Source organism: Pelobates fuscus, chromosome 6, assembly GCF_036172605.1.
Source record: "Pelobates fuscus isolate aPelFus1 chromosome 6, aPelFus1.pri, whole genome shotgun sequence".
Taxonomy (NCBI): Eukaryota; Metazoa; Chordata; class Amphibia; order Anura; family Pelobatidae; genus Pelobates; species Pelobates fuscus.
The window spans coordinates 200,977,226-201,005,194 of record NC_086322.1 but is presented as its reverse complement, the minus strand read 5'-3'; the positions used below and the strand labels follow the sequence as shown (position 1 = coordinate 201,005,194).

General features: G+C 40.9%; 1 protein-coding gene across 2 annotated transcripts; it reads left to right on the top strand.

Moving 5' to 3' along the window:
• Window positions 1-2,894: 2,894 nt before the first annotated feature.
• Window positions 2,895-23,887, top strand: LOC134615572 (uncharacterized). 2 transcript variants are annotated; one of them, XM_063460118.1, is made up of 5 exons: window positions 2,895-2,954; window positions 5,443-5,531; window positions 6,073-6,129; window positions 18,490-18,573; window positions 22,918-23,887. In XM_063460118.1, the coding sequence occupies exons 1-5, from the start codon at window positions 2,909-2,911 to the stop codon at window positions 23,644-23,646; spliced, it is 1,005 nt and encodes a 334-aa protein (XP_063316188.1). In that variant the 5' UTR covers window positions 2,895-2,908; the 3' UTR covers window positions 23,647-23,887. The 2 variants fall into 2 exon arrangements, with proteins under 2 accessions (XP_063316188.1, XP_063281360.1); XM_063425290.1 differs by lacking the exon at window positions 18,490-18,573.
• The last annotated feature ends 4,082 nt before the right edge of the window (window positions 23,888-27,969 follow it).

Below are 27,969 nucleotides of genomic sequence, written 5' to 3'. Positions count from 1 at the left end.
GATACTTCAGTCTTCTTCCATGATTCTGGCTGGCTACCAGCTATCTTCTACTGAAATAGTGTTGGCTTTTGGATGGTTGAACTTGAACGGGTAAGGTCACACTAGTTCTATTCTTTTGTCTACAAGTGCTCACTTTTGAGAAAGTGACCACTCTTTTTTTTTTTTTTAAACCGTGTGGATGAGTGAATGAGAATACTGAAGGTGCCTCCCTCTCTTAATGTGGGATCGTATCACCCTAGCATTTTGTCAGATGCTTCAGTGGACTACAGCAGGCACTCCCATGTTGTCATCAAAGCTGATCAAGGGGTAAACAGTGACACAGGGAGAGAGGCAACTGACAATCTTCTCGCTCTGCCGAGAGCAGGCAGTCCATTTCCACACTGTTCAGGACTAGACTACCCTAACACGGAAAAACAGACACAGGACAGAAGCATGTACTAGTTCTTAGAGTGTCCAGCTTGTCCTAAGATACATAATATCAATAAGTAGACAAAGAGTAAAACAAAAAGAGACCAAGATCAATGGTATCAGTGGTACACAGACATGAGAAATAAGCCAAGGTCATGATTACAGAGAGCAAGTATAGTCAGACAAGCAAAGGTCAATAAACGGCAAATCACTAGACAATAAGGCACTTTTGGGTATACAGAAACCATGACAAGGCAAGGAAATAAGTATAACCAGGAAGTATATATATATACCCTATACTGGGTTGTGATTGGTTAGAGAGGGCTGTCATAGCAAAAAATCATTAAAAACACACTGCTTCATAAAAGTGTATCAATTAAACTCTTAATAGCTCCCAACTGATTCCTCTTCTGCAACTGTCACTAGTCTAATACTATCCTTACCTTTTGTGTCATTTTACCCCACTCCCTCTAGCATATAAGCTCATTGAGCAGGGCCCTCAACCCCTCTGTTCCTGTGTGTCCAACTTGTCTGGTTACAACTACATGTCTGTTCGTCCACCCATTGTAAAGCGCTGCGGAATTTGACGGCGCTCTATAAATAATATAATAATAATAATAATATCATAAGTGTGTACACATCACCAAAAAGTGCCGCATAGACAATATGAAAGGAAAGAAATGGAAGGATTTTGTGCCATAAATGATGTCATAAACAGATGACAGTAGGCGAGGAATGATTGGGAAATGTCTTGTGTGCATGGAAAAATTAAAGTGATGTTACTTCCATGATAGCATGGCACTACGTGGGACAGGTATCATGCCAGGCAAAGAACCGCTATGTTTCCAGGGCCAGATTTTCCATTAGACAGGGCAGGCAGTTACCCACATTTATGTGCCTCACTAGCGTGCCTACTCTGCCTGTTAAAAGTCCCCACCCTACCTTCTGTCTGGCATTTTCTGTCTCCTGTACTCTGGTATCGCTGTATTCAAACTGAGGAAACTTCAAACCCTAAAACGGAGGATGGATCTGGCACTAACGGTTGTGCGCCACAGAGCAAAATACATGAAATGACACAGAAACGAAGTAAGGATGTATAAAATGAATTTTCTAGTCGAAGGGGGAGGGGGTTAACCGGAGCACAAAATAAACCACAATCCTACAAACAGGAAATAAATGAATAAGAAAAAATCATACTAAATCCTTAATAAACAGAAAATGGATGACAAATTTAAATATATAATCAAAAATTAAATAAATACAATATTATATATAAAATAAAATTTAAACATTGTACTAATCTGTTTTTGACAAGGAGCAGCAAAAAAGAGAACTTTGGAGTGTTCATGGCACCTTTTATAATCTGTCATGGGATCTGATTAGTTGATGCCATTATATGTTAATTTTACCTCTTTTCTGTTTTTTATTTCTTTGCTGTTATTTAAGTAAAGAAGGAGAATAAGCATAATAGGAGTCTCTGTGTCTTGTAATGAAATTGGGAATTAAGGAGTGTTCCTTAAGGCACTTCTTTCAATTAGGATTACAATAGGCACATGTGACACTTGTGCCAACCTAATAGCAGACCTCCACACTGTCCCAATTTAAGTAGCCCCCCAAAACTGTCTTTCAGACAGCAGTGACCCATGTTGCATAACTGGCACACCTACCCCAGGTCCGCCCATCTCCATCCCGATCAGATACCTCTAAAAGTTGGAGGTATTTATTAGTAATTGTATCACAGCTTTAAGAAAGTTCAGTGCACAAGTTGGATGTATGTGTACATAGATCCTAAATATGTTGGTGCTCCAGAAATAATGGTAATCACAAAAACTGTCATTTTCAGAGTCTCTGAAACAGAACTCTCTAAATGTGCTTAATTTGACAGTATGAAAATCAAATTTACTACATTTTTGCCAAATAGCCAAGTTCCATAAAAATGTTTTGCCAAGCTGCAAATTTGGTTTTCAGTTCACCCTTTAGTGAATAGAGCTTTGTGTTTCAAAACAACTAACTTTCGTACAAAGTGAATTTGGAAACTTATAAATGAAACATACAGTATGATAAACAAGCAACCATTAATTACATGTTTGATTGGGCTAAAAGTATGTTTATGGCCCACCCTAATGATAGACAGAAAATGATTGCTTTTTCTACCCACTACTTTGGCAAACCACAAGTATTCATTTATTTCTAAACTGCGGTTGACGTGTATTGTAGTTTTCGACTTATTTTCTTGTGCAATGTCCCCAAAAGACTTACAATGTAAGTCCCCTTCATTATTAGTTCAAAATGTTCTAGTAATTATGTTTTGTGTTAAGACGTAATGTTTTGCAAGATGTATGTGACAGTAAAATGCTCAATTGTTTTCACCACAAAGCAATTTAATTTGAAAATAATTCCAATGTGATTTCTGGGAGCTGTTGTCATAGTCTTCTGAATGGAAAAAAAACTGATTGGCTGCCCCTAACTTTATATTTCCGATATAATAGACTTTTAGTCTATGTACCGTAGAATGTTGTTGGGAGAAAAGAAACTCTTAATACAAGGTAACATTATTTTTCATTTTCTATTTATTTAATATTAGTTTGCAGCATGTTATATGTTTTGTTACGTATATGTAATCTATAATTTCAAGTAAATCTTCATTGAAAACATCACAGAACTAAGTCACATTAAAGAATATACAAAACTAGCTATGCATTGTATAATATTTTATATCTATGATATATCAGTGCTTAGATTGACTTCCTCTTGTGCTTAGAACATTACGTTTACCAGCATGCATCTGACCAGCTCATTGTCTGCTTAATGTGAACCTGTTTCTAACTTGGAACAGTAGGGATGTCCAAACGTGGTACTGTATCTGTTGTTGGACTACATTTCATATATTTACATATGTGTACTTATATATTATTTATATATGCCTAACATGTGTGCTTAGCACTTTACTGATTACTGAGGCCAAGTATTGTTACGAGTAAGGCCAACAGCAGTGCATATATTATATATATTTTTAAACAGTCAACTAATCTGTGTCACTAGCAGACAGAGAATTATGTGAATTGTAGTTCAACAACAGTAAGTCATGTTTGGATCCCTCTATGTTGTGATCAGGATAAAATAATTTATGGGTTTGCACATTTGTCTGATATAATTAATACTATATTTTAACATAATAAAAACAACTGTTTATTATTTTATTTAAAAACTAATAATATAAATGGGCATAGCAAAAGTAAAATTAATATCACTGCTATCTAGTTATGTAATAAAATTAAAAACTATACTTCCACAAAAAATATGGCATGACTTGCTAAGTGAGCAGAGTTATTCACTAAACTATGAATTGTAGGAAATTCACAAGGAAAATACAGATTAAAGACTAAAATAGCTAAATTGGAAAAAAATATCTCCAAGTTAGTTATGTTTCCAGCCCGTCTATTTAGGTCGTAAATGTTTAATTCTTTCGGTAAATTCCTGACAATTTACAGTTTAGAGAATAACCTTAAATTATTGTATAAAGTAATGTCAGCATTAGACAGCAAGGCTCCACTTACCCTCGTGCCACAATGCAAGAATTTTTTTTTTTTTTCTATATTTGAATTAATACAAATATTAAGATTTCTGTTTAAAAGTAGACCCCAAACATTGTTAAGAAATATAGGAACAAGAAAGGAAATATTCAAGATGGAGCAAGTCTATCTCGAAAAAATTCCCAATGGGTTACAGAGATATCAGAAGGGCATGAACCCCATATGTGTTAAACGAAAAAAGACTAAAGTGAAACTGGGTGTTCCATTACAGTTGGAAAAAATTGGACCCCTGTTTCACTAAAAGATATCTCTATAAAAATTGAATAAATGTACGGTATAACCTTTATTTGGCCGCTTACGGACAACACAGAAAAACACAGTGAAGTGATAGTGACACACTCGTGAAAATACAAGTGAATTAAAAGCTGAGTAAATGCAATATGGATATTGTCCACAGGTGCTGGGAATGGCAGTGATATCTGAATTGTAATTAGAGTATAGAGTACAATATATAGTACAGTATGGATTTAAGTCAGATGTCACATACACCAAATTCCTCTAGAACTAAATATCCACAGTCTGTAAGACTTAATAGGTATCTCGGCTAAAGAGGTGGGATTGCACCGTCAGGCTGAGATGAATTGTGTATCAATACTATTGTTTGTTACAATCAATAGTAGTACATAGGAAACTGTTTGGTCAATGAAGACCGTGATAGCAGCACCTATGTATATATACATATACACAACCACACAGAATAGGTCAGTGAATACCATCTAATATCCAAAGTTCTCCTTGTAATAGTATACAATAGACGGGAGGTACATTTTGATTTATTGTTAAGAAATAGTTATCAGAAATAAACTGGTGTCAAGGAATTCATTTTGCCCCCAAAACATGCCATATTAATTTTTCACATGATTATGTCATATGTAGTCATAAGGTAATTTAGCAGTGGCTTCCCCAGCCTAGATGAGTAAGTAGATATTGATTGCTAATGTTTTATATACTTCTGTAATTCAATGCTTGTGGTAGGAAGCAGTTAATTTATCGCTATCTATATATCTGTTTACATATACCTCAAACATTGACACAACCCTCAGGGTTATGGCCGACTGCTGTTACCTTGCACTTGTGTAGAGGGTGATGAGACTTATTGTTTAGTGTTTGGATAAAATGTATTTTCTACGTTGTTTTTTCACGAAATGGTTAACTGTGGTAAATTGATAACTGCATTATAAAAATAAGGCTCACAAAGTAAACCCTGCCTGCTTGGCAACGTGGGTGATCAAAAGATTTATTTGACTGGCCCTGTGCCGCCTTAATGCTGTGAGTGCAGATAACCTAGAGTGCTCTGCCCTGTCCAGGCCAGAAGGAGCTTTTACAGTCATAGTTTGGAGCTCTGGGAATAACCCTGCACGCTGTCCTTGTGATAAATCCTACCAGATCAGTCCTATTTTGTCAATGCCATCACCTAATAGTAAAAATGTTACTTTTCCAGGTCGGTTTAACCACTTCAAGTTACAATTGCTAAAGATGAAGTTAGTACTTGTCTGCATTTGGCTCATTTCAGAAACATATGCTCTCCCAGTAAGTATGAAGAATAACTCATTTTACATTAAATACCATTGTTATTTATGATTATTACTGTTTGTCATTCCCTAGATAAAGTTTAAAGCACATGGTATGCATTCTATCCCAAATCTCTATTATCAGAAAACATGCACACATCGTGGTCCTCACGGCATACTTTTTAAATCCACCTTTCATACATCACTCTTGTTTCATCCCATCTACATGATTTCTACTACCACTAACACACTTCAATAAGTACGTTCCTTATTTGCATGATCATGTTAACAAAATAGTCACTTAACTGACTGTCATATTTCCTATTTATTGCTATTCATTCCAACACGTTTTAAACTTGTTGAGGTGATGCTTCTAGAATTCAGCTTTTGCAGGTAAAACATCGCCAAATTAATTATTAAAATTGTGCTCAAATGTATTATGAAATCAGTTCTAAAGACACAAGTTGAGAATTTTATCAGCAGTATGCAAAATGTTTCCATTGCATTTTATAACTTTTTTTAATAAAATAAATACATTACGCTAATATTTTTATTTATAGACCCAAACTTCCACTGTTGATGATAGCAAAAGGACCTGTTGTGCACCAGAACCACAGGTGTGTATTCTTGTTTTCTATGTGAATGTGTCTGTATACCCATCCTTCTGACCATCCCACTCCTTTTTAAAAATTTCTGGACTAGTGATAAAAGTTACAAAAAAGTGCCTCCAACCCTATACCCTAAGGTGGTACATTAATTAGGACACCAATTTAATTCAGAGTATTGTTTATACCTACTGTATATTTATGAATTACGCACCTCCTGTATTAACCCTACAACGTGCTGTATTAACCCCAATCTCGCGGTATTAACCAAAACGTGCAGCAATACCTTCACACTGTTCTGTATAATTAATTCCAAATTTAGGCCATTATAGTGGAACTGTCACAAATGTTGTGAATTGAGGTGTTATTACCTCTCTCGGTATTACTGCCAGTGAAAGAAAGAGTGCCAAAGTCAATCCTGGGGCTTTTCAAGATCCCACTCAGGGGTTCCAACCCAGGTCAGCCCCCCTAGCAATGTCCCTATAGAAAGAAAGATTTGACTGCATACTGTTGTTACAAGTATTATAGGCCTCAATTTAAACTGTTGTATATGTTTTTGAAATTATTCCATATTTTTGGATAATCTTTTAAAATTATTTACTACTATGAAGAAAATTTTAATTTTGTAAAATTTTAATTTTTCTTAATATAATTATATATTTTTTTATATATATGGTATAAGTTTTGCTATTAAAATGTGTCTTAAAATAATTAAAAACGTTTATACGGAAATATTAAATCAAGGCCTGAATTATTCACCAAAACTCTGACACTCTAAGCATCAAAACCACTACATCTTAATGGAGTGGTTTGGGCACTAAGACCTTGTTCCTGCACTTTGACAAATTTAAGAATTCCCCTATGCTGATAATCAGATAGCCACTAGAGGCACTTTCTCAAATAGTGGAAGTCTTCACTTTCAGTGTTATTGCACTTTGTGAATGTTTTGTGCGGTCAAGTAAGGTGATTTTTTTTTTTTTTTTTTTTTTAAGAGACAAAGTTAACTAAGTGGTATGTTTCCACTCAAGTAAACCCAGTGCAATGCTATATATAAGTATACACTTATCCTTATAATAAGAGAAAAGGTGATATAAACTAGGATAAAGGAAATATAATAAAGTGTATTAAAACAAAAGCCCGAGTGATACATAGAATGGATGCCACTCACATGGGACAGAGCCAAATAGGTAGAGGATCAAATACTAACAGCATTGGTATCTTAGGTAATACCAAAACCTCTTTAATTCAGAAGGACTTCAGAGAGGAGAATAAAGCAAAAGGGGAGACAAGCTCCTAGTGTGATACTGTAAAGACACTATATATATATATCAGAAAACATGCACACATCATGGTCCTCATGGCATTCTTTTCAAATCCACCTTTTATACATCACTCTTGTTTCATCCCATCTACATGATTTCTACTACCACTAACACACTTCAATAAGTACGTTCCTTATTTGCATGATCATGTTAACAAAATAGTCACTTAACTGACTGTTATATTTATTGCTATTCATTCCAACACTTTTTAAACTTTTTGAGGTGATGCTTATATATATATATACATACATACAAAGTATGCAGCACTGTTTTTGCTCACCCTCTTGAGAGATAATCTTTCAATGTAGGGTAATAACTGCTTGATTCAAGGATAAATCTGACTGCCATTCTGGGGTCAAGAAGGAATTTTTTGTCCTAGCTTGCTGCAAAATTGTGCTTCAAACTGGGGTTTTGTTTTTTTTTTGTTTTTTTTTTTGCCTTTTGGATCAACAGCAAAAAACAGGTGTGAGGAAGGCTGAACTTGATGGACGCAAGTCTCTTTTCAGCTATCTAACTATGAGAGCCAATGGGCTGGCCTCTCAGTATGAAAGCAAATGTGCCACTGTGGAGGACAATACCCATCTTGGGAAAAGCTGATGTCAGGAATGTTTTGTTGTTTGTTTGTTTTTTGTTGCTTTTTTTCCTTCTGTTTTTGCATAATGTCTTACTTGACTTTTTTTTTTTTTTATTTTAAAACCAGGAGCCCAATAATCTAAACATGAACAAGAACTCTCTGATATAAATATTATTTCAAGCTTAGTGTCTTAGTAAATACCAAAACACATGATACCGGAGAAACTGACGGAAGCCAAGCACAGAGAGATGGACACAGGTTTCTTCAGGAAGGAAGAGATTCTTTATTGGATCACCGATCGGGACTCAGAGGGACTAGCGTCACCAAAATACAGCAAAGTCTGAGTACTGAATACATAGAGTACATTCCTTATATAGCACTGTAGCTCCTCCCACAATTAACTACACCCACACATACCCTTAACCTATTTAATAAATAGAGTCTAAACTCATCCATCCGGTCTAACCACGTGGCTCATCTGATACAAAGGAGAGGGACGCGTAATTCCAGTTCTTACATTCCTGCACCTGGTCAGTACAGTGATAACAGTATCTTAGCTACGTGTAATTAACTAACTGATACTACAAACACATATACATACATATGCCTTGTGGCAATCTTAGCCTGCTAAACTTGTATTTTACTGGAATTACATCACATTCCCCCCTTTGATGCCTCTGATATTTCACAATTACTTGAGGCATCACTTAACCTTGGTTTGCATATACCTCAGGTTACCATGAACCAGACCAGACTTATCTTATGATGTGAATCTTTTAACACTCATCTTCCTGCATTGGTTCTCCTTGATCTAGAGCCTTATACTTATATATCGCCATTATCTGTGCAGCAGCCTTCCTCTCTGCTATACTTCCTATCAGGCTTTGCACAGACCTAACTACTAAGGGTATAAGACACGGTAGGAGTAGACACAACAGTAAAATCAGTAGGACTCCACCTACCACTGCCTTAAGCCCTCCAAACCACTCATACCAGCTACCAAACCAACTACTTGGATTGTACCCTTTCCATACCTGAGTAGGCACATGCACTAGTTTAACCATATGGCTAGTAAGCTCAGCTATTGCTTGCCCTTCGTCATCTATTTGAAGACAGCAATTGCTCAGGTTAAACTTCCCACATACACCTCCCTCTACTGCCAAAAGGTAATCCAAGGCTAATCTATTTTGGTACACTGCTGTCCTCATCCTGGTATTATGCTTCGCTAGAAGATTGAGTGCTTGTGAGGTCTCATTAGTAATAATCTCAACCACCGCCTGTAATCTTATAATACGGTTGAGCATATAAATAGGGGTTCTATAACCAAAGGTACCATCTTCTGCCCACGTGGCTGGCCCATAATAATCTATGATACGCTGGGGAGGCCATTCATTATCTTCCCAGGTGCCTATCTCTAAGGGTCCCCTTTTCTTCCTATGATTCACATCATACACTTTAACACCTAAAGTCTCACCTGTTTCAATCGGTAACAAGAAGAAGGATGGTTTGAGCATACCCAACACACATGCCCCTTCCCAGTCCTGTGGCAACTCCGAATAGGCTTTCTTACCACAGATCCAGTACAAATTTGCTGGGGCTCTCCAGGTAGATGTGATGGATAAATCAAACCACACATCCTTTAAACTGGCATATCTAGCAAACGGGTTAGATGGTTCTGAGACATTTGAAGCCGACCACCAAGTTGTATTTTTAGTATCATCATCATAAGCTTTTTGCCCTAGACAAGTTAATTCTCCTACAGAAGTATTATACATTATTCCTTTCCTTGCTATGCAAACATAACCTATGATGGAGGTCTTTAATCTCCACTCAGATTTACCTCTAACACTCAAATGATAATCGGCTTGTGTAGATATTAGTTGGTCAACTGCCTCAGAACCGGACATTACCTCCTTTGCTTCCCAAGGCCATTGGTCTCCCATGTTAGTACCTCCACACACATAGCAGTTGGTAACATTAAGACTACCGGCAATACTTTCAGCTAGGTCAATGAACAGGTTTTTAGCGTTATGGGGGATCTTATTATCTATACTCATCTCTTCATAAAAGGAATGGTATACTTGATGAGTCTGGGAGGATACCGTATCAGTCTCTATTCCTATAAACAATAATGTCCCAGGATCTAAACCCGTCCCGTATATCTGAAACCCAAATAAATTTCCATACTTATCTAGGAACTTGTCGGGGTTATTAATAAGTATATGGACTGGGTTGCATTCCATAGACTTACAATAAGGGCTAGTCGGCAACTTAGTCACTATCATGTCTTTATCTACTGTCTGTCCCCAAGTCGCCCACCCCACACAAGACCAATATGGACAAAAGTTATAGTCTTTATTTGGGCATCTAGGACTCACATATTTATTTTTACTACTGGGACAAATATATTTATCATTAGACCCATACGTCCTCTCCCATCTAAGATCCCCACATACATTCCACGGTTTTCTACCACTTGATATCGCCTTACATGCATCAAATAGCAGAACACCCGAAGAATGTACGGATTCTAACACCGTCTTATTAATTAGGGTCCCCTGAGGATCTCCATTCCTGAGAGTCAACCAAATTGTACGAGGTTGATACTCTGGACTGAAGCACTTAGGTTCTCCTACTCCTAAATGGCACACACTATAGTCTATATTTAGGTATCTACATCTTGATACCTCTCCTTTACATTCGTATTGTGAATGCCAAATTAGGGTTTGGGAAATATGGTTACCTGTTCTCGTAGTCTTAATGCATACCTCACAGCTAGGAGTGTCGGTACCTCTACCTTCCTGAATATAAAAACACATATAAATAAACACAATCAAAAGCACATCTTTCGCCGTCATCCTCAGTCTTCGTCCGTGCGATGGAACCTCAGCTTCCAGGATGTGAGGGCTGCAGGGAATGGAGTTCTGCTCGTCTTCACAGGTGTCCCTTCGAGACTTTCCTGGCTTATACACTATGTGTTGGTAAGCGGACAGGCTTTATTATGGCCTTCTCACTCACACCTGTAACAATAAAATTTGTAATCCACAATAATTCCTCGTTACTCCGACTGAGTAGTGCGTTTCAACCGGATCTTGCAGGGATTCTCTGGATCTGCTGTAATTTGCCAAGAATCGACTGCTGCTGGTTTAACCCTGGAGTGATGTATCCACGGAGTTACTTCGGCTACTTTTATCGCTGTAGGGGTAGACAAAAGAACAACATAAGGACCTCTCCACTTGGGCCCTAACGGTACATTATTCCACTCTTTAATCCACACTTGGTCTCCTGGATGATAACTATGAACAGGGGGATAAATATTCACAGGTAATCTATCTTGTACCCATTTCTGTACCTCCTCCATAGTCTTACCCAACTCTACAACCTGCTGCCGGGTAATTCCTTCTCCCAACTGACTCAAGTCCCCCCTTAAGTTACCAAGTACGGGAGGTGGTCGCCCATACATGATTTCAAAAGGAGAGAGGCCCATCCTTCTGGTAGGGGTACTGCGGATTCGCAATAAAGCTATGGGTAAGAGAACGTTCCACTTAAGTTGGGTTTCCTGACACATTTTAGCCAACTGGTTCTTTATAGTTCTATTCATTCTCTCTACCTTACCAGAACTCTGGGGTCTATATGCAGTATGAAGCCTCCACTTTATACCAAGCATATGAGTCAGTTGTTGTAGGCACTGATGAACAAAAGCTGGACCATTGTCCGATCCTATAGAACAGGGTAGTCCATATCGGGGTATTATTTCTCGTAGCAGGAATCTTACAACTTCTCCTGCTTTCTCTGTACGAGTAGGACATGCTTCTACCCAGCCTGAATAGGTGCACACAATTACCAACAGGTAACGATGTCCACCCGATTTAGGCATTACTGTAAAGTCTATTTGTAGATCGGACATGGGGAGTCCCCCCATAAACTGGACTCCTGGTGGCTTTACTGGTCCTTGTCTTGCATTATTCTTAGCACACGTTACACATCTGCGTACAATGGCCTGAGTCAAGTTGGACAATCTTGGTATGTAGAGATGTTTCCTGAGAGATTCTTCAGTACTGTCTCTCCCAGAATGTGTCCCGTTGTGATAATTTTGGACAATTTCTACCGCTAGTGATGCTGGTATGACTATTCTTCCATCTTCTAGCTGATACCACTTGTTCTCCAAATACTTTCCCGGTTCAGTCTTTAACCACTCCTCTTCTTGAGCTGTATAAACTGGAGTCCATTGGGACAGTGGAGTTGGTATAAGAGCAGCTATATGCCCCACATACTCCTGTCTTCCTGATTCAGCAGCACGCTTAGCTGCACTATCTGCCATCCGATTTCCCTTGGTTACATCACCATCTCCTCTCAGATGCGCTCGACAATGTATGATACCGACTTCTTTCGGCTCCCACACTGCTTCCAATAGTTGTAGGATTTCAGCTGCGTACTTGATTTCTTTGCCTTCTGAATTCAGTAGTCCTCTTTCTTTATACAAAGCTCCGTGGGCATGAGTGGTTAAAAACGCATACTTAGAGTCCGTATAGATATTTACTCTTAAACCTTCAGCCAATTGTAACGCTCGTGTTAGTGCTATTAATTCTGCCTTTTGTGCTGATGTTCCTTTCGCCAGTGGCCGAGCTTCTATCACCTTGTCTATTGTTGTCACTGCATATCCTGCATAGCGGATCCCTTCTTTCACATAACTACTGCCGTCGGTGTAATATTGAACATCGGGGTTCTGGATGGGAAAATCACGAAGATCTGGTCTACTTGAAAATACTTCATCCATTACTTCCAAACAATCATGTTGACTTTCAGTAGGTTGCGGCAAAAGGGTAGCTGGATTTAAGGTGTTTACAGTCTCTAAATGCACTCTTGGGTTTTCACACAACATTGCTTGATACTTGGTCATACGGCTGTTACTAAACCAATGATTTCCTTTGTAATCCAACAACGTCTGTACTGCATGTGGGACTCGTACATAAAGTTCTTGACCCAGAGTGAGTTTATCGGCTTCAGCTACTAGCAGGGCGGCTGCAGCTACGGCTCTTAGACAAGGTGGAAGTCCGCTGGCCACTGCATCCAGTTGCTTAGACATGTAGGCAACAGGTCTTTGCCATGATCCCAAGTACTGTGTCAATACTCCCACAGCCATTCTTCTTTGCTCGTGTACATATAAGTAGAATGGTCGTGTGTGATCAGGTAGACCTAATGCTGGGGCACTCATCAAAGCCTTCTTCACATCTTCAAATGCCGTTTGCTGTTCTTGGGTCCATAAGAAGGGGTCGTGCTCTGTACCTTTGATGGCTGCGTACAGAGGTTTTGCCAGTATCGCATAGCTGGGAATCCATATCCTACAGAAGCCTGCTGCCCCCAAGAATTCTCGCACTTGTCTTCTATTCTTGGGTATTGGTATTTGGCAGACAGCTTCTTTTCTCTCTGGCCCCATAATCCTTTGACCTTCAGAGATATGGAATCCCAGATACTTGACAGTTGGCAAACACAACTGAGCCTTCTTCCTGGACACCTTGTATCCTGCCTTCCAGAGAATATGTAGTAGATCGTGCGTTGCTTGCTGACATTTTTCTTTTGTAACTGCTGCTATCAACAAGTCATCTACATATTGTAACAATACACATTCTCCTGGGATAGACTCGAAATCCAGTAGATCTTGACTTAGAGCTGAACCAAATAGGGTAGGTGAATTTTTAAACCCTTGGGGCAGTCTTGTCCAAGTCATTTGGCGTTTTGAGCCCGTTACAGCGTTCTCCCATTGGAAAGCGAAAATACATTGGCTTTCTGCGGCAATTCGGAGGCAAAAGAAGGCATCTTTGAGATCTAAGACTGTGAAGTAAGTAGCCCCGCCCGGAATTAAAGCAAGCAGGTTATATGGATTGGGTACAACTGGATGTATGCTAACAACCGCATCATTGACTGCTCTTAAGTCCTGTACAGGTCGATACTCATCTGTACCGGGCTTTTGAACAGGCAGCAATGGGGTGTTCCAGGGGGAAGTACAGAATTTTAGGATACCATACCGTATGAACTTATCCAGATAGGATTGGATGTTCTTCTTAGCCTTCTGCGGAATGTGATATTGTCTTAGGCTCACTGGATAAACCCCATGTTTCAGTTCAATTTTTATTGGTGGAATATTGCGGGCCAGTCCTGGTGGGTTGTTCTCTGCCCAAACTCCTGGTATGTTAAACAATGTCTCATCACTCCTAGGGTTTTGGCTAGTCAACACTGTATAAAGTCGCCACTCTTCTTCCTTTGGTACGGATAAAGTCATAATACCTGAAGGTCCATTAAACTTTAAGGATGTTGTTCCATTTGGTAGGAACGTAATCTGCGCTTGTAATTTTGATAGCATATCACGTCCCAGCAATTGGACTGGACATTCAGGCATATAAAGGAATTGGTGTTTTACTACGTGGCCTCCCAATGTACAGAGTCGACTTTTAAGAACCGGTTTTTCAGCACTTCTTCCAGTTGCTCCTATCACAGTAATAGTCCTTCCAGATGGAGGAGCAACTAGATTAGTCACCACTGAATGTTCAGCACCAGTGTCGATCATGAACGCACTCCTTTTCCCCCCTATTGATACATCGACCATAGGCTCCGCTCGACCAAGGGGGATGGAGCCCGGTCGGTATCAATAGTCCTCCATGACAGTGTCAGCCAATCCTACAAAGTCCCTACCTTCTCTATCGCGGGACCTTTGCGCTGCTGGAATATACCTGTCTTCCCTAACACTTCCTCTGTTCCCATTACTCCCTCTATAACCATTACTCCCTCCGGGGCCTCCTCTACCTCTCGCTCTACCTCTAAAGTTTCCGTAGCCTGCCCTGGGTTGGTCTCTCTCGTACTGCTCTCTTTGCGGACATTCGTTCCTCCAATGCCCTTCTTCCTTGCAATACGCGCATTGATCCCTACTCAAAGGCTCCCTACTCCATCTATTATTGCCTCTATCTGGGCCCCGTTTATCTACGCCTGCGATCGCTACCGCTAGCATATCAGCCTTTTTACGCATCTTGCGCTCTTCCTCTTTCTTACTTTCTGTATCCCTGTTCATATAGACCTTATTTGCTACCTCCATTAGTTGGGTGATGGACATACCTGCAAACCCTTCTAACTTTTGTAGCTTGCGCTTAATATCTCCGTATGCTTGGCTGACAAAGGCGGAGTTAACCATTCGGGAATTGTCTGCGTCTTCCGGATTAAAGGGGGTATACAAGCGGTATGCCTCCAATAATCGGTCATAAAAGACACTGGGCGCTTCATCGCTTTTCTGGATCACCTCAACTGTCTTCGACATGTTAATGGCTTTCTTTCCTCCGGCTTTCATGCCAGCAATTATAGCGTCTCTATAGGCTCTGAGTTGAACCATATCAGCACCATTTACGTTCCAATCGGGATCGGTGTTGGGATAGTGTGTCGCGGCCCATGCTGCTGGATTGGCTTGGTTCAAAGCACGGGCTCTATCCTCTAATGCTTTAATGGCTGCTTGATTTATTCTTGTCCTTTCCTCATTGTTAAATAAAGTCATTAGTAACTGCTGGCAATCAGCCCATGTCGGATTATGCGTCTGTACTATTGAGGTGAACAGATCAGTCATAGCTTGTGGTTTCTCAGTATACGAGGAATTATGGGTCTTCCAGTTTAAAAGATCGGTTGTGGTAAATGGGACATATACGAAGACTGGGTCAGCGTGTGCCATTTGACCTGCGGCATCGATATAAGCTGACCCGGGATTCAGACGAAGAGGCATCTGATAGTGCTTTAATTGTTGGGCACCAGTCAACTGTCGGGTTTGGATGGGGCTACGTAGAGAGGCGTCAGTCATGGGTTCCGGTCGGGGAGAGATAGGGTATGGGGATGTGGGAGGTCGGTTTTGGGAAAAGGTCGTAAATAAAACACTTCGAGCCGAGCTAGATGAAGCTTGACCGGAAGTCTGAAGTGGCGCCAAATCAGGATATTCGTTTCTAATGGGGGTGGATTCTGGTTCCGGAAGGGGAGATTTAGTACGAGGGGGGGTGGATCCTGTACTGGAGGAGGAAGCGGAAGTGGATGAGGGTAATGAGGGGAGGGGTGCAGGACTTCCTGCGTTTGCGTCACTTCTTCTTAACGGAAAGTAAGGGGGCGGCAAAGGGATCTCGGACTCAGGGGGCGTGTCCAAAATGGGCCTAACACCAGTCCTAGTGGACGAGCAAGTCCTAGCTACCATGAGGCGACACTGCTCCTCGTGGCATGTCTGGAGCCATTTTGGCGAGTCATTTACGGCCTGTCTCCAACAGTCAATATAAGGAAACTGGCCGTAAAGTTCAGGCCTACCTGATACAGCCACGTGTAAGCGCTGTACCAGAGTTGGATCCAAACTGCCACGTGGCGGCCATGCCGCAACCAAAGTAGGCCACTCCCTAGTGCACAAAGTGACCAAACGTACAGGGGACATCTTAACCCCAAAATCACAAACTTTGAATCCCTTTTTAAAATTCTTAACCATACATCCTAAGGGATCCGGAATCGTTGACTGCGACGCACCCATATTAAACAATGGAACGTCGTCGACAACGAATACTATACACGCGTACTATTCAACAGTCACACCCGTTTCCTCTGGCAACAGCACCACGTGGTACGGTTACCAAGTGAAACGTACACAATAACAATAAACACTCAGGGAATTCCCGTACACACACAGCTGCTACACCAGTCACTATATAATCAATATTATGCCCTTTGGCGTAACTACACAGTCACCCACGCTATAATTCTCTATATACGAATTACCCGTCTATAACACACCCAGTAACATCGTCTTTTACAAATAGCGGTTACAGCACGGTTAGCATAGGTCAAAGCACAAGTTAAGGTCACAATACAATTATTAGTGGTTATGGTGTTAAAACATGCAATGGACGACAATGATTAGTACTTATTATACAATGTCAGTAAATATACAGGGTTATGGTACCGTGCACTATAATACAGCAACACACTATTAACACTCTCGCTAGACGGCTGAGCTCGCGCTATCTAACAAGATATACACTTTACTAAACAATCGTTAACACATTTACAATTCCCAACTAAACTATTGGCCAGTACCTTGAATGGACTACCTAAAACTATATACACCCGTTTTGGTTAGCCACACTGCCCAATCACCACATATATAGCGAGCTAGAGAACCGAATTTACACAGGCGCCTCTTAGTCGCACTATCAAAAGTCTAGTGGGTTCCAAATTTACACGCCTTCCCACTTAGCCCAGATAGGATGAGAACTAGCGAACCGAATTTACACAGGCGCCGCTTAGTCTCCCGGTCCCTCCGACCTAGCGAACGTAATATACACCCTAGAACGCTAGTCTAGACAAGACACCGGTGTCCGGCTAGGGCTATTTACACCAGGACCCCGCCTGACTAACCAAATCAAACGGTCTGACTAAAGAGCGTTCGATCGAGCGGTGCGCCTTCGCTCCTTCCCTCCGACAGAGGGGGCAGATACACAGATTCAAAACCCCTTTGGGCCTACCGCACAATCGGTATACCCCTAGTGGGTCCTGCCGTCTAAAACAGCAGTTGTCTTACCTCCTCGTTCCTGAACCTGAGTTCACACTCATCGACGGGGACACCCCAGCACTTCTCACGTAGAGGCCGATGATCTCCTGGACAACAGACCAGTGGCGCCGAGACGAAGGGAGGTCCACGCAGAAGTTCAGGGGTGCAGCCGTAGAGAACGTGGGCAAAGATAGACCGTCTCACGCCTCTGCCTCTCAGCTACCGTTGAACGATGAGCTTCCCGGCCAATGCACCAAATGATACCGGAGAAACTGACGGAAGCCAAGCACAGAGAGATGGACACAGGTTTCTTCAGGAAGGAAGAGATTCTTTATTGGATCACCGATCGGGACTCAGAGGGACTAGCGTCACCAAAATACAGCAAAGTCTGAGTACTGAATACATAGAGTACATTCCTTATATAGCACTGTAGCTCCTCCCACAATTAACTACACCCACACATACCCTTAACCTATTTAATAAATAGAGTCTAAACTCATCCATCCGGTCTAACCACGTGGCTCATCTGATACAAAGGAGAGGGACGCGTAATTCCAGTTCTTACATTCCTGCACCTGGTCAGTACAGTGATAACAGTATCTTAGCTACGTGTAATTAACTAACTGATACTACAAACACATATACATACATATGCCTTGTGGCAATCTTAGCCTGCTAAACTTGTATTTTACTGGAATTACATCACACACATGCAGACTGTACTATTAAATATTATTTTACTTGTAAAATATATGAACTACCAAATGAGAGCATTGCGAATACCTCCTGTTCAGTTAAAATAAATAGTTTATTTGACCAGGTTTGACCTTCTTGGCACATCTTATTAACCCAATTTCCTAACTTTTTAGATTTTGCAGTTTAATCAATTAAGATGATTTCTCCCTCCCTTGCTGTATTTACAGCTTGTGTTACAGGGCCAAGATTCCAAGCATGGTTTAAAAGTGTTTCTATTTGAGTTTCAACCTGAAAAAGGACCAACACCAAAGGTAAATCCTGGGAGACCATGGTGAATCAAGGCTAGACTTTCTGTTAGGCAGGGTTAGCATTTGCCTACAGGCACATTTCTGATAGGGGCATCATGTGTGCCAACTCTGCCTGTTAAAAGCCACCCCCAGTGCTTTGTTCTCTTTCAAGCAGAGACTGACAAACAGTCTGGTAACATTAAACCATTGGTCCCTAAAAAGCAATACACAGACTCTAGCCTGGAAATGCCATATACAGGGCCGCCATGATGGTTGTCACGGGCCCGGCGGTCCTGGGGGGCCCGAACTGCTCTGGCAGTCCTGGGCCCCACTTTCCCTCTCTGCACACATAGATAGCGAATATCGCTATCTATGTGTGCAGCTGCGGGCCCCCGGCTCCCTGTTACCGCAGAGGCGGCCCAGCACACTGCGTCTACTCTTCTCTTCTAATAGCTCTCGTGAGACCCGGTTACCATGGCAACGCTATGCGGGTCTCGCGAGAGTTATTGGAAGAGAGGAGAAGAGAAGAGTAGAAGCAGTGTGCTGGACCCCCTATGCGGTAACAGGGAGCCGGGGGCCCCCATGCCACCGGACCACCTTGGATCATGGAATCTCCCCCTCCCTGGACAAAGGTAAGAAGGGAGGGGGGAGAAACATTTAATTTAATTTAATCTAAAATTAAAAATATTAATGGGAAAATGCCCATCCCCCCTAGTCTGCACATTTACACACACACTGCATACATTAATACAACACACACACACACACACTGCATACACTAATACAACACACACTGCATACACTAACACAACACACACTGCATACACTAACACAACACACACTGCATACACTAACACAACACACACACTGCATACACTAACACAACGCATACACTAACACAACACACACACACTATACACTAACACAACACACACTGCATACACTAACACAACACACACTCTGCATACACTAACACAACACACACACTGCATTCACTAACACATACTGCATACACTAATACAACACACACTGCATACACTAATACAACATACACTCTGCATACACTACACACTAACACACTCACTGCATCCACTACACTGACACACACTCTGCCTTCGCTACACATTAACACACTCTGCATTCACTACACTGACACACACTCTGCATCTGCTACACACTAACACACTCTCTGCATTCACTACATATTACACTAACACACACTCTGCATCCGCTACACACTAACACACTCTCTGCATTCACTACACATTAACACATTCTGCATTCACTACACTAACTCACACACTACATTCATTACACTAACACACACTCTGCATTCACTAAACTATGCACACACTCTGGATTCACTATACTGACACACACTCTGCATTCACTACACTAACATACACTCTGCATTAACTGTACACACAGCATCCACTACACAAACATCCTGTATTCACAGTACACACACTACATCCACCACAAATTTAAACACTCTGCATTCACTATACACAGACACTGCGTCTAATACACACACTACATCCACTACAGACACTGCATCCACTAAACACATTTCATCTAGTACATACAAACACTACATCCACTACTGTGGCACTTAACTGGTTGTGAGATCTTGCCAAGGTGCTTGGAGTGTTCCTTTAAGGGATTTTACTAATTTTATTTTGTTATATATTTTATGCCAATTAAAAAATAGGTCACTGAACTAATTTTACAATTGATGAATAGATCACTAGTACTGTCTGACAATTACTTGGGTTTCACCTAGCGCCCATATCAAATCACGTGTTTTTTGCTGGAGATGCTGGATGTCTCTATAGAATAAAACACAGATCATTCAGGGCTGCACTCATTGGCTAAGAGTGCTCAGCTGTCACTCTCAGCCAATAAGGATGATCCTACATGGCACTGCATGGTTCTGTAAATTAAAGGGACACTCCAGGCACCCAGACCACTTCTGCTCATTGGAGTGGTCTGGGTGCCAACTCCCACTACCCTTAACCCTGCAAGTGTAATTATTGCAGTTTTTCATAAACTGCAATATTTACATTGCAGGGTTAACTCCACCTCTAGTGGCTGTCTATTAGAGGTCACTTCCTGGGTTCTAGCACAGGTTTCCTGTGCTAGAGCGTCGCTGGACGTCCTCACGCTGTGTGAGGACCTCCAGCGTCGCTCTATTCCCCATAGGAAAGCATTGAAATGATTTTTCAATGCTTTCCTATGGGGAGACGTAATGCGCATGCGCGGAATTTCCGCGCATGCGCATTAGGTCTCCTCGGCCGGTGAGCGAGATTAGTCTCGCCCACCGGCCGACGTAATCATTAGGAGGAGCGTCGCGGAGGCGGAGACAGCGGCGAGGGACATCGCCGCTGTCCCAGGTAAGTCACTGAAGGGGTTTTCACCCCTTCAGTAACCGGGGATTGGTGGGTGGGAGGGAGAGGGACCCTCCAGTGCCAGAAAAACGGATCGTTTTTCTGGCACTGGAGTTTCCCTTTAATCTGATTCTCCTGTAGGAAAAGACTTGTAGCAGGAGCTGTGGCCAAGGGCGCCTGGTTTGACCCAAGTAAGTTGTCAAACCGTACTAAAATGATATGTACTTATGTATATGATACTCACCATGGCACTCTAACCACTGCAGCAGGTGGTTATGGTGCAGTGGGTGTCCTTTTTGGCTATTTCGCAAACTTTAATGCTGTGACATGCTGCTTATAGTGTAAAAGATGAATTACAAATATATGTACATTATTCTTGTACATGTTACGCTATGATATTTGTTCTGTGTTTAAAATCCATCCAATCATTGACCATAATAATATGTTGAGAGGACCTGTAACCCATCCCAGTGGGTCATCTATCACTGTCATCCAAAGTTGGATAAATTTGCAATTTGCAACTAATAATGCAGAAGTGAGATGTGCTGTAAAAGAGCCCTAACTGTAGTCAAAACAATATTTGTCAAAAATATAGCACCAGAAATATTATCTACCAGTATGACATATTGTGGTTATGGGGCTTAGTGCTAAATTACTTGGGCATGTTCGATTTAGTGATATGGTAGGCATTAGTGGGCACGAATAGATTAACTTTCTTCTTAGTTAGGTGTAAATTACCTGCATGAAATTAGATTTTTTTTTAAATGACTATTCATTTTAAGACAAACAAAAAATATAATTTACAGGGGCACTATAGGCACTCAGACCATAATTACTTTGCAGGGTTAAAGGGACTCTCCAGTGCCAGGAAAACAAACCCCTTCAGTGACTTACCTGTATCCAGCGCCGATGTTCAGGGTCCGCCCACGCTTCTCACTCGCCGACATCATCCGGCGGGGGAGACCTATTGCACGGCCGGCGACGGGGGAGAACTAATGCACATGCGCATGCGCGGCAATGCCGCACACGCGCATTAAACCTCCCCATAGGAAAGCATTGAAAATGCTTTCAATGCTTTCCTATGGGGATTTCAGCGACGCTGGAGGTCCTCACATAGCGTGAGGACATCCAGCGACGCTATAGCACAGAAACTCTGTGCTATAAACCCGCATGTGCCCTCTAGTGGCTGTCTAGTAGAGTTTTTTTTTTTTTTCTAGTAGACAGCCACTAGAGGAGGAGTTAACCCTGCAAGGTAAATATTGCAGTTTATGAAAACTGCAATATTTACAGTTGCAGGGTTAAGGGTAGTGGGAGTTGGCACCCAGACCACTCCAATGGGCAGAAGTGGTTTGGGTGCCTGGAGTGTCCCTTTAACTTCACCTCTAGTGGCTTTCTCCCAGACAGGCAGTAGAGAGAATTTTGGGTCGACACAGTAAAGGAGGAGACTATAATTAAAAGAAGAAAAACTACCACAACAAGAGGACATAGTCTTAAATTAGAGAGGCAAAGGTTTAAAAACAATATCAGGAAGTATTACTTTACTCAGAGGGTAGTAGATGCATGGAATAGCCTTCCAGCTGAAGTGGTAGAAGTTAACACAGTGAAAGCTTGCATGAGATAGGCATAAGGCTATCCTAACTATAAGATAAGGGCCAGGGACTAATGAAAGTATTTAGAAAATTGGGCAGACTAGATGGGCCGAATGGTTCTTATCTGCCGTCACATTCTATGTTTCTATGACTTTTGGTCGCCTGACACTATATGTCCTCACGCAATGCATGAGGGGGACATCCAGTGTCATGTAAAACCCTATAGGAAAACATTATACATGCTTTCCTATTGGGGAAATACTAATGTGCATGCGCATGCGCTGACATCTGCAGGGGAGGAGCGGAGGCAGAGCCTGGAACTATCGTTTCCATTTAATTTGCTTCTAAATGCAAAACTACTGAAAATGATTTAAATTTTGTTTGTCACTTAGGTTGATGCAGAGAATAATGTGTATAAAGCCACATTTTATGGAACAGAAAAACCTAATTTGCATCATCAACCTTATGACATGGAAAGTTTCAATGGCAATGATACAGTAAATTTAGTGGATACAGAAGTGGAGACTGCTACAACATCTTCTGTAGATTTTCTGAATACTACTCAAGAAAACACTGATACCACAAAAAAACACATTGGTGATCTGAAACCTAAAGACTATTTTGGCAAGGGAGACTATTCACAGAGTCACAGTGGATTAACATTTTCTGACATATTAAAGCAATATGGGTTACTTCCGGAATCCAATGCTATTACTCCCACAATAGAACCTTATTACGGAGATGAAAACATAACTAACAGAAGGGATGAGCTTGAAGAATATTACCCTACAGAAGGCAGTGCCTTCGCAGACACTCCAAATTACAATGAATCCTATGGAGTTACAGCAATCCCACCTGTTACTGTAGAGAAAAGTACAGATAATCAGAAAGCCAGAGGAAGGATAGACACCATGACGAAAAATACCAAGAATAAGAAAAAAGAATTGGACAGTGCTGAAAGCTCCAGCATTGAAAAGACAAAAGTCTCCAGAAAAAAACATGCTTCCGGACACAGAAAAAAAAATGGTAAACACAGAGATGTCAGCCAATCATCCAATAGTCGTCAGACGTCAGAAAACACCAGTGAAAGTGACAGTGAAAGTGGCCAGCGATTTGACTGACACTAAACACTAGAAGAGAATCGATATCAAAACAGTAGTTATCTGTGAGATTGTTTAATAAAAATTGTTTTGTTGTATCATGCACAATGTTCCTTTTTGCATACAGCTGTTTATTTTGCATACAGTTAGCATGCAAATATTCTGTGAAGCAGTAAATTGGAAATATTGTACAAACTGATCTTTTGTGAATCAATTAAGCTGAATAATGACCATGAGCACATAAATGTACCTACATACCCTGGTGATGTGTCTTTTATTGACTTATCACATAGCAAGTTATTATATGTGCTGGATAGGAATCCTAGAAACCAAAGGGTGAGCAATGCGTAAAAAAAGGAACCAGCTCTTCCCTAGAAATTACACTGAGTAAAAGATTGAAAATCACCTATAACTTGTGTTAATCTTTTTTCATGTGATGTTGGTTCCTTTAAATTTATAGATTTAGCATCACAGTTCCGTTTCAGGGAACACAATGCAAATGAAGAGGAGATCGTTTCTGCTTATCTAACTATGTTTAATGGCAGAAAATCACATTAATAATGATGATGATTGACAGGGGGCCGAGGTGGAGGCACCCAGGTTTAGGACAGAGGTAAATATAGCAGCGAGAATTTCTACATTGAGTTTTATTTTTTAAGACATTTGCTAAATTTAAGGGAAAAGTAAATATAACGTTAAAGGCACCATTAAAGACTAAAGGCATCAGAATTACTACAATAAGTTCTGGGGTAAGAAGATTGTCCCTGCAGGCTAAGCAATGCAAATACTGCCTTTTCTCAAAAAAGGCAATGTTTACATTGCTGCCTAACACCACCTTTAGCAACTATCACTCAGAAAGCCACTATAGGGACTAGATGTGGTCCTGCAAAGATTGCATGATGCTGAACGCTCCCTATAGAGATGCATTGACTCAGTGCATCTCTATGAGAAGATTCTGATTGGTAACAGCATGGAAATTGGCACACTAGCCTCCCAATGCTTTTCGTACAGGTAAGCATTGGATGGGCTAAGACCACTGGTATTTAGGAGGAGTGGTGACTGCATAGAGAAAAGCATATCAGACACTATAATGTAAAGTTACAAATATTTAATGCACATAGGGGTGCCCCATAATTCAAATAGTTATGATAACATTCTCATAGAAATGCAATGACTCAATGCATCTCTATGGGAAACATTCAGCAACTCAATACACACTGTGCAGCACTGGACTAGGAAGCACCTCTAGTTGCCGTCTGAGTGACTGCCACTAGAGGTGTTACTAGGCACCAATGTAAACACTGGGTTTTCTCTGAAGGGACAGGATATAGACACCAGAACCACAACATTAAGCTACAGTGGTTCTGGTGACTATAGTGTTCCTTCTAAAAAATCATTGGAACCAACAGTTCCCCTTCATAAAATTAACTTTTAAACTGAATAACCCCAAAGCAAATACAAATATGGATCTATCCAGTTAAACCCTTTACTGTAAGAAGCCCCGTGCTTTACAGGGAAACAGAAACAAGTTGTTTTACTAGATGAGAATGAACTATTAGCAGTCACTATCTTCTGTTCATTGGAGATTTCCTGTAATAATAAGCTAAAAGCAGATATTTTTAACCAGTTTCGTGTTTTTAAATCTCTCTAAATGTTTTGTTTATTGGAACATTGGCTGCAGCATATGTAGAATTACTATTGGCTCTACTCAGAGTTAATGCTAAAAGATTTCAGCATATTTGATTGCTGGCATTCTATACTCTCGGTAGTGCTGGGTTTGGTATGATGCCTATAAAACTACCTTGGTAAACTGATGTGACAGAAAACCACAAACAGCTCACTCCATTTATACATAAATATAATTTATATTCTTTCCTTGTTTCTTCCTGCTAGTTAACTTCCCTCCTGCTGAAAAGAGCTGACTGGTTAGCACATAATCATGTGCACATTAAGCCACTGGGCTCCTGTGAGAGGTTGTGATGTCGGCATATGATGACACTTATCCAGTTTGCAGCATCATATATAGATATACTTATACACATTGTGAATAGACGTGTGTTGTCATATAAGCACATGATGTCACAATAAGCAGTTTTTTTCCTGGTTTCAGTGTATAAATATAAACAGATGTAATCGGACAGACAGATATCACATTGCTGTAATCTGACAGACAGACAGATATCGCATTGCTGTAAACGGACAGACAGATATCACATTGCTGTTAATGGACAGACAGACAGATATCACATTGCTGTAATGTTACATATATCACAGAATTGACAATAGTTATATCTTGTTAGGAAAATGTACCAGTGAATTGTAAACAGATGATGGAAGTAATTATAACGTAGACAGTTAGAAATACTGAAGCAATAAGCCCTAAAAAGGGAACCAAACCATGTATGGCTACATTTAAGCAATTCAGTGTAGATTGAGAAGATACATAGACAGATTTCTGATTAAAATATACGGATATGGCATCGGTTATTATTGGGCTCCATCTAGTGGACAATGAACAGACATAGTTTATCTCTTTTTACATACACACCTGTTCAACTAACTAGTTCTCATAAAGTGTTAAATGTAAACACAGTCTGACTCACATGGAATTGTCGATATACTGTCTTCGATGTCTTTCTGCAATACAATACAAACAATAATCATTGATTGTAATGCTCAATTATCAGCAGTATGGAATGTGGCGGAAAAAACATATGCTTAGAGGGACTTAATTTTAGGGAGTTTATGGTAAAATGTTTAGGTTTAAATGGAATTTAGGGATTACTTGACTTCAAGGTACTGTAAATAATAACTCTCATGTTCCTCATCAAAAAATGCCTAAGCTCCCCAACACTAAATTAATTGTAAACATAGATACCTCTTATTCCTATCTCTCATTTATCTCATCTTGGGCCCAAAGCCAGGAAGACTCATTCTCAGACTCTGAGGGGAGCGAGCACGAAACAAATCAAACAACCCCTCTCACCAAAGAAGATCTCAGGAAAATGCTCAAAGAAACATCAGCAGACATCAATGCCTACACCAGGCATAGGCAACCTTCGGCACTCCGGATGTTTTGCACTACACCTCCCATGATGCTTTGCCAGCATTACAGGTGTAAGAGCATTATGGGGGATGTAGTCCACAACATCTGGAGTGCCGAAGGTTGCCTATCCCTGGCCTACACCACTGCAGCCCTAGAAAAACAGATTGCAGGCCTCAAAGAAGATATAGAGGCACTGGCCTCGCGCACCAGCAACACATAACGCTCAATAAAAGAAACACAAATGCAAACGGCAAACCACAGCAGAGAAGTAGGGATGCTTAAAGAAAGGGTACTGTTCCTAGAAGACAGCCTGGAAGATTTAAATAATAGATCACAACGACAAAACATTCGCATAAGGGGCCTACCAGAATCAGTCCTACCAGAAACCATACTACCCACTATTAAAGCGGTGTTTCAATCACTCTTACCAGACACCCCAGAAAAGGAAATATACATAGAACGTGCACACAGAGCATTAAGACCTTTGACCCTCAACTCCAACATACCAAGGGACATCATTGTCAGAATCTTACACTTCCCGGTGAAAGAACAACTTATTAAAGCGGCAAGAGACCACCCGCCCGTATACCAAGGGCAACTACTCTACTTCTATCAAGACTTAGCTCCATCAACGCTGAGGAAATGCCGGGAGCTTAAACCCCTCACCACCGCCCTGATTGAAGCCGGATGGCGCTACATGTGGGGACACCCCTTTAAACTGACAGTGAAAAAAAGAGAACAAATCTACACACTCCACCAAGTCACAGACATGCAAGACTTTGCTGCACACCTGGGGATACCCCTCCGACATCCACCGGCAGACACAAACCTCGCTACAGCTGCGGACACAAACCTACGGGGGGATCCCCGCTCCAACACAACTCGCAAGCAGCCGAAAAGAAAACCCTAACCCACATCGCAAGAACATTCACAGCCGGACACCTGAAACGCAGTGCATAGGGACTCTCTCAGACAACCCAACCTTAATACCGGTCGCCATACCATGTTCACGGTGCAAGGATACTGACAAACTGGTAGTATACTATATGATTTGCCAAAAGGCTGTTAAAATCTTGTTAAAGTTATGTTAGAAATGTTATAAATATACGTTACACTTGAAGTTAGGAGGTTGAAGTTATACATAGGCCTGAAACCACGCGACACACGCAGGGGAGACAAAATACAAACACCTCCCAAACACTATACGGGCTAAAGCAAGATAAATACCCCCCCAAAACTCAAGGATAAGTTAAAACCGTTTTTTATTAAAAGGTTATCACACAAAAAGACCACTACAG